At 54.6% G+C, this 12,812-nt stretch overlaps 1 protein-coding gene across 5 annotated transcripts in view; it reads left to right on the forward strand.

The window, feature by feature from the left end:
• Window positions 1-858: 858 nt before the first annotated feature.
• SEMA3F (semaphorin 3F) overlaps window positions 859-12,812 on the forward strand; it is a 41,466-nt gene continuing 29,512 nt past the window's right edge. The window contains exons 1-3 of one of the 5 annotated variants that reach the window (XM_053598532.1): window positions 859-1,329; window positions 4,930-5,350; window positions 5,443-5,602. In XM_053598532.1, coding sequence (XP_053454507.1) covers window positions 5,491-5,602 — 112 coding nt within the window. In that variant the 5' untranslated portion in view covers window positions 859-1,329; window positions 4,930-5,350; window positions 5,443-5,490. Of the gene's footprint in view, window positions 1,330-1,352; window positions 5,351-5,438; window positions 5,603-12,812 lie in introns of those variants that run through there. The other 4 variants (XM_053598533.1, XM_053598531.1, XM_053598534.1 and 1 more) reach the window with 4 other exon arrangements.

Consider the following 12,812-nt stretch of genomic DNA (forward strand, 5'->3'; position numbering starts at 1 on the left):
AGCTGGTGAGGCCATGACCTTGGGTGTTGGGTTAGGCGGAGAATCCCTTCCTGGGGTCAAGGTAGGGCCCTGCTCAGCTGAGCTCTTGGGTCATCACCAGGCCATTTGAAAGCAAATGTTCCCTTTAGGAGAGAACAGCACAGCTCATCCGGCTACGCTTGGGTATGGAACTGTAAAAGAAGGGTTGGTGGAAACTGATGGCTTGAAATAGGGCTGGTGGTTGAGGTGATCACAGGAAGTCGTTGGGTGGCCAGAGTTGGGCCGCCCCCACCACTACTTGGCCTACGCTAGAGGGCTGCAGCCCTTGGGAAGGTCCAGCGGTGCCAACTGTCCCAGGGGCTGCACCACCACCTGCGGAGCTGCCCAGGTAGCCATGGATCTTGCGCCGCGAGGCCCACGCGCGGGGTCAGGGTTGCAGCAGGCGACGAGTAGGTAGGAGGTACGCAAAAGGGGGTGCGCAGGTGAGCTCAGGCTGGTCGCTCCCCTACGCGCCTGCCTTTCTCGCCAGGGAGTTGAGTACCCGGGTAAATACCAGGCGCGATGTGCGCGGTGTATCCACGGAGAGACAAAGCCAGGGCGGGGCGGGGGCGCCGCCGCGAAACGGGGACGAGGGTGCAGGTCGCACATTAGTCTCCCCTGGCACAGGTTGCCCACTGCTTAAGAACCCTGAGCCCAGACTGCGGACAGGTGGAGCGGGGGCGGGGCGGTGGCTGGGCGGGGCGGGTCCCGCCCCGGGGGTGGGGCTGGGCGGGCTGGGCTGGGCGGGGCCGCGCTATGCAAATGTCGCCCACGGGCGGCCAATTGCCTGCGCTCCCCGCGCGGCTCCTAGCTCCCTGTCCCGCCGGCGGCCGCGAGACCAGAGAGAACGAACGAACCGCGGCGGTCCGGAGAACCGCGAGTGCAGCGCAGGGCCAAGGCGCGCGGTGAGGAACCGTGCAGCCCATCTCGGCCGCCCGACCCTAGTCCAGCAGGCAGGCGAGCGCAGCGCTTCGAAGCCGAGCGCGCGCCAACGCCTGCGCCCCACGCTGGGGAATGCGCCCTCGGCGCGCCGACCAGGGGGCGCCCGCAGCCCGTCCCGGGGGAGGCGGCCCCAAGCGCCCCTGAGCCTTCTCATGGCCCGGGCTAGGGCCCGGGCCCTTGGCTGTTGACGCGCCCGAAGCCCGAGGAACCAGTTAAGCTGCGGTCGCGGCGCTGATCCCGGCTCAGGCGCAGCGGCGAGAGGGTCCGGGCAGGGCCATGGCCCTGGGGGGCCGCTAGCGCGGGGCGGCCCAACGGGAACCCTCAGTGCCGCCGCCGCCCGGGCACCCAGGCCCCGCCGCAGCGGAAGAGGTGAGTGCAGCCGGGACCCGGAGGGAGCGGGCAGGAGGCCGCCCACAACCCCGTGACCCCTCTGGGACCCGTAGCACTGCAACTCCGCCGAAGTGTCTGAGGAGCAGGGTTCGGGGAGCCTGGGGTCTGCCCACGGACACAGGGACTACAGGAGTGGGGCAGGCTTCGTACCTGTCGCGGTCCGGACCCCTTAGCTCTGGGTCAGCATGGGTATGTGTGGGCCTAAAGGATCACCACTGTGCAAAGCAACTTTTGCCCTGCAAGGTTCTGGGTGGGTGGGTGCTCCAGATACCCCTTCCACCCCCGCCCCCCCACCCCCGCCATCAAGATCCTGGAGCGGGAATTCCGACCCCCCTTCTCCCGCCTCAGCTCTCTATCCCACTGCTGCCTGAGGCAGCGCTCTTGCCTGATAGCTTCGCCTGCTCTGCCTCAGTGTCCCCATTAGAGGACCGGTCAGCCCAGAGGGAAGCGCCATACTGGCAGCCCCACGTGTGTGTGTTGTTCTCCCAGAGCAGCAGGACAGGAGGACCTCCAGTCCCACAGCTTTTCATAGGGCCCAGTTGTATGTGGAGTGTAGGTGAGCTGGGAGAGTCTGCATTTGGGCCCCAGTTTGAACCAGGAGCACAAGTAGTGAAGTGGACAGGGGACAACAGGAGCTTGGTGGGCTTGCCTGGAGCAGATGGGATAGGTGGGTGTCAAGGTGGTCCAGGAATGAGGCAGTACTGGCAGGAGGAGATAGAGCTTGGGCAGCTGGATAAATAACTCCTAATTCTTGAGATAGCTGTGTTTTGCCACCAACACGTTGATGCCTAAGAAGGGGAGGGGAGCAGAGTGGGGTGAACTGAAGGCATCAGTTTGTCCACACTGCAGCTGGGCCAGGTGGGGGATCCCCATCCTCCTGAATTCATCCAAATTGTCTCCCAGCAATTGCTATCCTAGTTGCAGAGATGGGGAAACTGCACCCAAGGGTTGGGAACCTCACCCCAGCCCAGGGGGTTGGATGGAGCTGGGGTCTCTTTCCAGGCTTCCCAGCTGGTGTGCCTGAACCCCATGGGGTATGATGTCTAGGCAGGCAGGGGCACAGGGCACAGGCACAGGCTGCTCCCCTTCAGCTCTGAAGAAGCTAGGCCCTGAAATGCGGAGGTAGGGGCCAGAGAGAAGGCTGGGGCTGGAAAGAAGGCTGGCAGCCTAGCCTCAGCCCCCTCAGCCCCTGCTGTTCAGCATACCTTGGGGGGAGGATATAGCTAGGCTCGGGTGACCTTGACTGAGAAACCCTGGCCACAAAAGGGGGGTTTCAGTCCCAGCTATGCTGGGGTGGCTCTGCTTCCTGGTCCTTGAGGTGTTGGGGGATGGGAAAGCTGAGGAGCCAAGAAGAAGCTCTTGTAAGGGGTGGAGGGAATATCTGAGGGGCTGGGTAGGGGGTGGGGTGTCGTTAATAATTTCCTCTCCATGTTCCCCCACAGTCCCTGTTCCTGCCTCTTTTCCATCCAGGCAGTTCTCTGCTCTGGAGCCAACCTCCCTTCCCTGAGGCAGGCTGTCCTCCCCAGCCTCACTCCAAGCCTGGGAGGTTTGGATCGGACTGGATAATTGAACCACCTGGCCCCCTGTCCTGCCCCCAAGTGCCTCTGGACTCCTTCCTCTAGCTGCCCCTTCCCTGCACCCCTTGCCAGCCCCAGCTCCTCGTTTCTTTGTTTGAGCGTCTCTCCTCCGTCCCTCCCTCTCTCCTCCCTCTCTCCTCCTCCTCCCTCCCGCCTGCCTCCCTCCCTCCCTTGTTCCCTCCCACCAGCCTTCCTTCCCTCCTTCTCTTCTTTCCTCCCGGTGGGCTCCCAGGTGGCGGTGGCTGTGGCTGTTCCCTCTCTGTCTCTTGGTCTGACTTGGGGGCTTTTCTGGGGCTGGGGCTGAATAGAAGGCATATAGGGGTTGGCAGAGGAAAAGGGACTGTAGAAATGCTGTCCCTTCTCTCACTGTCTTTCTCCTCCTTTCCTTCCTTCCCTTTCCTTGTCTTCTGCATTAGACTAGGCTGCCCCAAAGGAGGCTTGGACTTGGGCCTGAGGCCCCAGCCGATTTGGGCATTCTCTCATTCACCTCTTTAAAGGGTGAAAGCATTGTGGAGGTCACTGTTGGGGCCCAGTGGAAAGGCCTCCCACCTCCCTGGACATCTTAGGTGATTCCAATCCTGTTCTTAGTGACCCTGACCTTGTCACCATGAAAATAGGTGCAGGAAAAATGAGGTCATGGTGGGGCAGAATGTAGGTTGATAAGAGCCCCCTGATACATAGGATTAAATCTCTCCAAGGGACTCAGATTGTATCTTGCCCTCCCCAAGCCAGGATGGTACCTCTCAGCTTCCCTGAGCCCCACCCCACTAGCAGGTCAAGTTTTTGAGCAAACTCATGCTTGTGAAGACATGTGTGGGCATGCAAGTGTGTACGTGTACATATTCACACAACTGTTAGTAGGGGCCTCTCAGGTGCACCCTAAGAGTGATGGTGGCTGCACACTCTTTCTCCCACCTACCCCCCGCATCAGAGGCTGCCATTTAGTAAGCATTAACTTTGTGCCCTCCCCACCCTCAGACCAGGGAAGGGCTGGTTCTAGTTCTCCCTCCCTCAAGCCAACCTCCCTAGGAGGGAGCAACTGTGACGGGAGATCTTGAAGAACTGTGAGAGGTGTATGAGGCGCTCAGGAGAGGGTGTTCTCATAGAGTACCACATGAGGGTACCAGGAGACCTGAAGCTGCACTTCCTGTCTGAGTACCATGAGTAGTTTACCTTGGCAGATATATCAAGGGCTCAGGGAGGTAGATCTGGGGAGGGTACCAGGGCATGTCCAATGGGGCCTAAGAGTCAAATGTGGAGCCTGGGCCTTGCCTCAGTATTAGGTAGCTATGGCAGGGGATTAATAGGCCACAGTACTGCCAAGTCACATCTCAGAGATCTAGAAATGGGCCTGGGGTCCTGCCTGCTGTGGGAGAAGAGACTAGACAGGGCAGATCTCAGGGAGGGCGCTCACATTATCATTCTTCTCTCTCTCTCTCTCTTTTTTTTTTTTTTGCAGTTTTTGGCCGGGGCTGGTTTGAACCTGCCACCTCCGGTATATGGGGCCAGCGCCCTACCCCTTTGAGCCACAGGCGCCTCCCCACATTATCATTCTTAATGCCCCACTTACAGTGCATCCTCGTGATGGGGGGTGGGGTTGGCACAGGTTTGTGCCAGGAGGGAGCAATATGTTCTGACAACTGGTGCTGGGCTGCGTTTACCCAACAGCCAGCCTGCCTGGGGAGACAATATTTGAAAAACATAGTATTGAAACTTGGACCTGTTGGAGATGTGGGGGACTCAGAAAGGAACAATGAATTAGGCTTAGAGCCTGCCCCAGGCCCACTGACCATCCTGGCTCCCCTTCTTCACCCCTAGAAGCAGAGTTGGAACTTTTTCCTACCAGAAAGTTCTTCTGTCTGTCTGATCTAAGTCCTTCCTGCTTTGATTTTAGTGAAAGTGGGCACTGCTATTCTCTGCCTTTCTTTTTCTGAATGATGCTGTCTCTCTTCTGCTTTGGGCTTTCTGCATGTGTCTCACTCATCCCCCATTCTTTCCCCAGTCTCCCCTTTACCCCAATAATCAGGTCCAGATTTCTCTGCACTCAGAAGAGATCTTTGGCTGGAGTAGGCAGGGATGTACCCCATATCTTCCCCCATTCTTCAAGGTGGCTAAGAGGAGTAGCCCATTTTCTTGGGAGTGAGTAGAGGGGAGAGAGCCTGTTGGGTGCTGAAAAGGGGTCGAAGATCATCTTCTTGAGCTGTGAGTGGAATTCAGTATGCTCTGAGAGGTACGGTTGGAGTCTCCAGCTGCCCCTATTAGTTCTAGTGAGCCCAGGCTGTCCATCATTGCCTGACCCATGGGTGACACTTCTCCAGATGAAGGGAGGCAAAAGAACTTACAAGAGGATTGCACATCAGGGCATTCATGGCCCCAGGCTATGGGTGTAAACATGGAGAGATACCCCCTGAAGGGAGACTGAGGTACTTTGGCCAGAAACTGAACAAGGGAAATGTTGGTTGGTTGGGGCTCCCCCAACTGCTTCACACATTTCAATCTTTGTTTCCCTTCCCAGGTGTACAGAGAGCAGAGCCTGCTTCCTGGGCCCTAGGCCCCTCCCACAATGCCTGTCGCTGGTCTCCTCCTCTGGGCTTCCCTTCTGACTGGGGCCTGGCCAGCCACCCCTACCCAGGACCTCCTCATGGCCATGCCTCGGGTCCAGCTCTCATTCAAAGGTAAGAGGCTTCCCCTTTCTTTCTTTCTTTTTTTGTTTTTTTTGGAGACAGAGTCTCACTTTATTGCCCTCGGTAGAATGCCATGGTGTCACAGCTCACAGCAAATTCCAGCTCCTGAGCTTAGGCGATTCTCTTGCCTCGGCCTCCCGAGTAGCTGGGACTACAGGCGCCCACCAGAATAGCCAGCTATTTTTTGTTGTTGCAGTTTGACTGGGGCTGGGTTCAAACCCGCCACCCTCGGTATGTGGGTCTGGTTCCCTACCCACTGAGCCACAGGTACCGCCAGAGGCTTCCCCTTTCTTTTTTTTTGTAGAGACAGAGTCTCACTTTATGGCCCTTGGTAGAGTGCCATGGCCTCACACAGCTCACAGCAACCTCCAGCTCCTGGGCTTAAGCGATTCTCTTGCCTCAGCCTCCCGAGTAGCTGGGACTACAGGTGCCCACCACAGCACCCGGCTATTTTTTTGTTGCAGTTTGGCCGGGGCTGGGTTTGAACCCGCCACCCTCGGCATATGGGGCCGGCGCCCTACTCACTGAGCCACAGGCGCCACCCGGCTTCCCCTTTCTTCTCTAGAAGTCATCCTTTCTTCACAGCACTTGTTCCACTGCACAAGAGAGGAGAGAGAGGTCTGGGCAAAAAGAGGACAAATTATATATTCACATGTAATGCCCGGGTGTGTAGGGGGGAAATAGGGGACTGAGGAGGTGAGGACTTACTGGACCACATAGACATTTTGCCAAAGGATCCTAGTCTGGACATTTTCCAGCATCAGGTTGTGGGTTCCTGAGCTGGGTAGCTGAGGGTCTGGAGTGTTTCTCTCTCTGTGCAATAATTGGGGAGATGGGGGTATCACTCTTCCCAGATTTCAGTTTGCTGAGGCACTTCCTTGCCACTGCTATTTGTCTGGGCCTGCCCTGAGCAGTCCCGTGGGGTGGAGGGTCAGACAATTGGGCAGACACTGGGGCCTCAGGAAGCTGGAGGAACAGGACCTGCTCTGTTGGGGTGTGGGTACTTGAGGAGCCTTTTCATGAGTCTCCAAATGGGAGGGGTTCCCAGAATCTTGGAGGGTGCTGTCACTTGCAACTGGCAGGGAGGCTACCTGGGGGTTTATGCAGAGCATATGCTATTGTGAGGACCTGAGCTTTTGAGATCCCAGTGAGCACTTTGCCTGCAAGGTCACTGGAAGGTTTTCATGAGTTAAGGTCTGCACAGTGAGCAGCTGGTCACCAGCCCCATCACCTTTGCAGCTAACCCACTGGGCAAGTGAACACACATGTCCATATAGCTAAAGTACTGATGGCTCACTGGCCACTTCCTCAAGGGTGTGTGTGGTTGGGAGAGTCTACCCTGGGCCTGCAGTAAGGGGTAGTGGCATGCTAGGGCCTGGGGGACCTGAAGTCATTGTGAGTTCTCAGCCTTGGCCCTCCTTTGGCCAGAGGTAACTTCATTCAGCCCCTGCCCTGGGTGGGGCTAACTCACTCCTGGCTAGATTTCGGGGCAGCCATATTGGGGTGGAAGGCTGGGCTGACCTTTTCTTCCTCAGGCTTGGCTGAGGCCCAGCCCCCACCTTACCACATTCCCCTGTAAGGCCCCTTCCCTGACCTCATCCCACCCCTACAACTTGATGGGAGGAGTGGAAGGTAAGCTGCTTATCATCAGCTCTTCCCAGTCACTGACTTCTGGAATTTTTGAGGATGTGCCTGAAAGGAGGCCTAGCAGGGCCTGAGAAATGGGCAAAGAAGAGTTAATCTGTTTGAGTTGGAAAAGTACCTCCCTTTCCCAGGCTTGGGAAGGTGAGATATTTATTCTACTGATACCTTCACCCTTCCCTGGTGCAATTCCTGAGAGCAGATTAATAAATCTTAAAAGTACTAGACCCCCTCCACCCCCTTCCTGGCCTAGGGTGCTGGACAAGGGGGTGAAGTATCTCTTCTCCCCACTGAGGAAGGAAGGGCGGCTTGGTCTCTACCATCCTGGGACCTTGTGTCTACGCTGGGTATTGATTTTGTCATCATGCATGCAAGGAAGCAAGAGGGATGACACGTAGGGAGGTCCTGTGTATGCTCCTTTAAACCTCATCAGACCTTAAGGGCAAAGGGGCAAAGCCTTCTGTTCCTGTTTTCCAGAGAGAGAAACTGAGGTTCAGGTAAGGGGAGGGCCAAGGTCAGCCAAGAGGCAGAGGTGAGGCCAGAAATAGAACCCTGGTGTCCTGGCCTTGCTGGCGCCCACATTGTGTTGGGTCGATTCCCTCTCAATTAGCTCTGAAGCCCACACCCGCAGTGACTAAAAGCTGAACTTGCTGGCAGCCTGGCAGAGAGCCTGTGGAGCTGCCTGCTGTGGTGGTCTGGGGTGGCTGTAGCATACCTGGGGCTACTGTATCCCAGGGCCTCTATGCCTTTACACACACAGATTCCCCTGCCCTTAATGACCTTCCCTGTTCCAACCTGGCCTTGTACCCTAATTTTATGCTTAGATGACACTTTAGCATAAAAGATACTTGAGTACTTACTATGCGCTATGCCCTGTGCTGAGTACTAGGGACTCTGCAATGAACAAGATGGGATGTTCACAATCAAACTGGCTGAAAAAGTAATGGACACATGGGTGGTCAGTGCCCCTGGGAGCTCAACATTTGCTGTGTACTAGGTCCTGTGCATCCCCCAGGCTAGGTGATCTCAGCCTGGTCATGTGCACATCAGGTGCTCTCAGTGAAGAGTAGCCCTCACCAAGTGTTTGTGAAGAGAGAATGGAGACCAATACCTAGAGAAATGGGGGTCCTATAGCTATGCCAGGTACTGGAAAGAGGGTTGTCCTTCCTACTAGGGTATACATGAGGGCTGGGGCGGGGGGTCTCTCTCAGAAGCAGTGTGGGTCACTCTGGCTCCATGTTGCAGTTTCTTCACCTGGGCCTTGGATGGACACTATATTTTGTACCCTAGGCCCAGGCTAGGCATCTCCTGCCCTGTCCTGGGTCCTGCTACAACTGGGAGATGCCAGTTTCAGCTTGGATAGGGTTAGATCCTCCAAGCCAGAGGTGCTGGCATGAAGGGCCACACTTCCCAGGGCAGATAAAGGAACAAAGGCAGGAACTGGACCAGAATTGGGTTGCTGCCCGCCCATCCGCTCAGGCACCCTAGCCAGCTCTTGAGCCAGGAGGGTATGAGCATGAAGGGGCCAAGGGTTCAGTCAAATGTGGGGGGCTCCAGTGGCCCAGTTTCTGAACTCCTAACAGCAGCACAGCCAAGATCATGCAGAAATGAGGGATCACGTGGGGAAGATTTCCAGGAGCAGGTGAGATATTCTTTGATTCCTGGCTCTTGAGAGCTCATAAATGTCTGGGCTGAAGAGCCTAGATCAGGCGTCCTCAAACTTTTTTTTTTTTTCCTCAAACTTTTTAAACAGGGGGCCAATTCATTGTCCCTCAGACTGTTGGAGGGCCAGACTATAGTTTAAAAAAAAAACAACAAAACTATGAACAAATTCCTACTGCACATATCTTATTTTGAAGTAAAAAACAAAACGGGAACAGATATAATTCACACGGCCGCATGTGGCCCACGGGCCGTAGTTTGAGGACCTCTGGCCTAGACAGTGGGACCTTCTTTCCTCCACCCATTCATTCTTGGGCCTGGAGTTCCCTTTACCTCAGAGTCCCTGGCCAAGTTCAGAGAAAAAGCTCTTCCTCTCCCCACCCTGATATTACCCAGGCTGTGGGGCACCACCTCCCTCTAGGGCAGTAGCAGGGCAATTGCCAGGGCCCTGCCAGGTCTTTTGTTCAGGCTGGGGTGTGTTTACTTTTTCCCAGGAAGCTACCCTCCAAAACACTGCTGCTGCCTGGGCTGGCTTTGTCTAGGCCTTGGGAGAGAGGGGTCTTGTGATGACATGAGGTGGTTGTGCTACTGGGGAAACTGAGACAGAAATAGGGAGAGGGAGAATAAGTTCTTCTTGCCAGGGGAGGTCAGGAAAGATGAAAATAACAGAAATAAGAATAGGTAATTATGATGATAACAAAGTAGTGGTCCCTTCAAAGATTAAGTTTCCTGTGAGGAAGGAGACTAGTGGCTTTCCAAATCACTCAGGAACAGGACTGACATTGACCCTGGATCTACCTAATACCTGAGCCTGTCCCAGGACTGAACATGGAGGGCAGGGGTGGTGGTGGTGCTATAGGCACAGCCCCCTCCCATGAGCTAGGGGTAGACTTCCAGGATGCTGCCACACTAGCTTCAGCTTCTCTAGCCTTATTTTCCAAGGAAAGGGTCAGAGTTTCACTGGGGAGATTCCTTATGCTCTCTGCCTGCTAAAGCAAGACTTTGGGTTTGGTTATTGCCAGGCTATCAAGACAGGCGCTCCACTGAGCAAGATCTTCTAGGAGGCCCTCTCATGTCACAGGTGGGAAAGCCAGGGCCCAAGAGAGGAAAGGGCTCTGATGTCCAGAGCAGCCCTGATGTTTGGGCCCTCTCTAACCCCAGGAATAACTGGCTTGCTCAGTGAGGAAGGATGATCTGTAGGTGAAGGATGAATAGATGGATACCAGTCACTGCACACCCACCTCTGTTGACCTGGCTTCTGGGGCTAATGGTCCAGAACGATGCCACTGCTCATATCATTTGCATGTGGCACTAGAGGACCAAAGTTACTGGGTCTCCTTGTTTATAAATGAAGAGTTTATAGGTCATTTACTTTACCCTTGGGTGGTGGTGAACATGGGTGGGAGTGGAAGAGTCTTTAGGGCCTCAGGCCTGGCTACCTGCTCTTGCCCCCTGGGCATTGGTTCTCAACCTTCCTAATGCCACGAACCTTTAATATAGTCCAAAGGGGTCATGACCCACAGGTTGAGAACCGCTGCCCTAGGGGCTCCCTGGCCAGCCAAAGCAAGGCATGGGATTTGAGATTTCAGAGGAGTGGGAGAGGAGTTGGAGGGAGGTAGGTGGAGGCTCAGGAGCTTTGAGGCCAAGGGTGTTACCAGGGAGCTGGGGAGAGGTCAGATGGCTTTGACAGTCATGGTGGGATTTGGAGCTAGCAAGTCAGGGAAGGGTAGATGTTCTAGGATGAGCCAGGATCGTGAAGAAGGATAACCTAAAGTATGAAATGAGTCCAGATCCCTACATCAGGGATCTCAGTTTTCCTGGAAATGGGAGCTGCCTTACTCCTGAGAAGGGACTTGGAAGTGGCTAATTAGGGAATAGGAGGTCCTGAGGGCTATCTGTCCCCTAGCTGGCCAGAAATTAGCCTTTGGAGAGAGTAGAGATAGGATCCTTGTGTTAACCTGAGAACCTGCCGGAGACCCAGCCTGAGTTCCAGCCTGAGTCAGCAAGACCTATGGTCTGGGCCTTCTGCTGTGACCCTTCCAGGTCTAGCCAAGATTTGGATGGGACTGCCACTGGCTTGGCCTCCGCAGCACAGGCCTTGTCTTTGGTTCCCTGGCATGATGCCTGCTCCTCCCTCTTTGGATCCAGCTTCCCTTGGCACTAAGCAAGGAACTGGTGCATGCTCAAGGAGTAAATCATGTTCCTTGGCAGCTCCTGCTGCTTCGTAATCGTAAAGAATTTAAAGAGAAACCGCCAAGATCAAAATCTCACCCCAGCCCATAAAGGCATCTTTCACCCTGTATGCCTTGGGAGTCAGTGAGCTTCAGAGTGGATTGGTGGTTGTCTGTACCTGTGTGTGTGCCCTTCTGATGCCTTGACCTCTCCAGAAGAGGTAATAGATTAGAAGGTGGCTTCAGGGCTGTGGTACCTGGCCCCTGACTTCTGAGAGACCTCCTGCTCCACACCCAGGGGAGAGAACAGGGCACTTAAATTTGGTATAATGCACAAGTGGTGGTGGTAGTTTAGCTGGCTGGCCCTGCAGGCAAACCACAATGCTACCTTTGTTGGCTGTGTGACTTCAGACAAATGGTTTAGCCTCTCCGAGCCCTGGTTTCCTCCTGTGTAAAGGGGGAATGGCAGTGGTCCCATGGAAGCAACATCTTGAGAGCCAAGACTGCCTTGCTTGATTCCTGGCTGCAGGTAGATCTTGGGTGGTGAATTTTTCTTTGTGTTCCCACTCCCTTGTTTGGAAAATAGGGATAAGAATAGTACCGGCAACCTGTAATCCTAACACTCTGGGAGGCTGAGGTGGGTGGATTACTTGAGCTCACAAATTCAAGACCAGCCTCAGCAAAAGCAAGACCCCGTCTCTACTAAAAATAGAAAAACTGAGGTAAGAGGATCGCTTGAGGCCGAGCTGGGGGTTACTGTGAGCTATGACACTATAGCACTCTACCCAGGGCGACAGCTTGAGACTCTGTCTCAAAAAAAAAAAAAAAAAAGACTAGTATTGGCGGTGGTGCCCGTAGCTCAGTGGCCAGTGGTGGCCAGTGGTGTATGTGGCCAGTTATAGCACTGGCCACATACACCAAGGCTGGCGGGTTCAAACCTGGTCCAGGCCCTCTAAACAACAATGACAATTGTAACAACAACAACAAAATAATAGCTGGGTATTGTGGTGGGTGCCTGTAGTCCCAGCTACTTGGGAGGCTGAGGCAAGAGAATCGCTTCAGCCCAAGAGTTTGAGGTTGCTGGGAGCTGTGATGCCACAGCACTCTACCCAGGCCGACAGCTTAAGACTCTGTCTCAAAAAAAAAAAAAAAGAAAGAAAGAATAGTATTGGTTTCACTGGTTGGGAAAATTAACTGTGTGAATATTGTTACTGCCCTGGTGAAGGAAATCTCATAACCAGGAGCTGTGTTGATGGTGACAGAAAAGTGAGGGCCAAGCCAGGGGGATGCCCTATGGAGTCCCACAGCCTCACCCTTTCCTCCAGAATTCTAACTTTTGGGAAGGGAGATGGCATTTATAAAGGACTGAATCCTGTGGGGTGGGTAGAATGGGGTCAGGAGGAGAAAAATTCCTCCTACAGGCATCTAGGCAGGCTTCATAAAGGAGGCCACATCTGAAACGGGAGGGGGATTAGGGCAGAGCCAGAGCAGCTCTGGTGAAGAGGGCAAGATGCTAGATGCAGTCTTAACTTTTGAGGTGAGTATATAGAATTTGGACTTTCTTTCCATAAGCTCTTTTTTCTTTTCTCATGGCAGAAGTACTAAATATGTATTATGGAAAAATTCCAATGATGGGGTGCATTTAGTGGGGAGTGGACACCTGGAGGTAGCTCCCTGGAGATAAACTCCCAAGCCTGGTTGGGGCACATGGTCCGCTGCAATGACCC

Source organism: Nycticebus coucang, chromosome 8, assembly GCF_027406575.1.
Source record: "Nycticebus coucang isolate mNycCou1 chromosome 8, mNycCou1.pri, whole genome shotgun sequence".
Taxonomy (NCBI): Eukaryota; Metazoa; Chordata; class Mammalia; order Primates; family Lorisidae; genus Nycticebus; species Nycticebus coucang.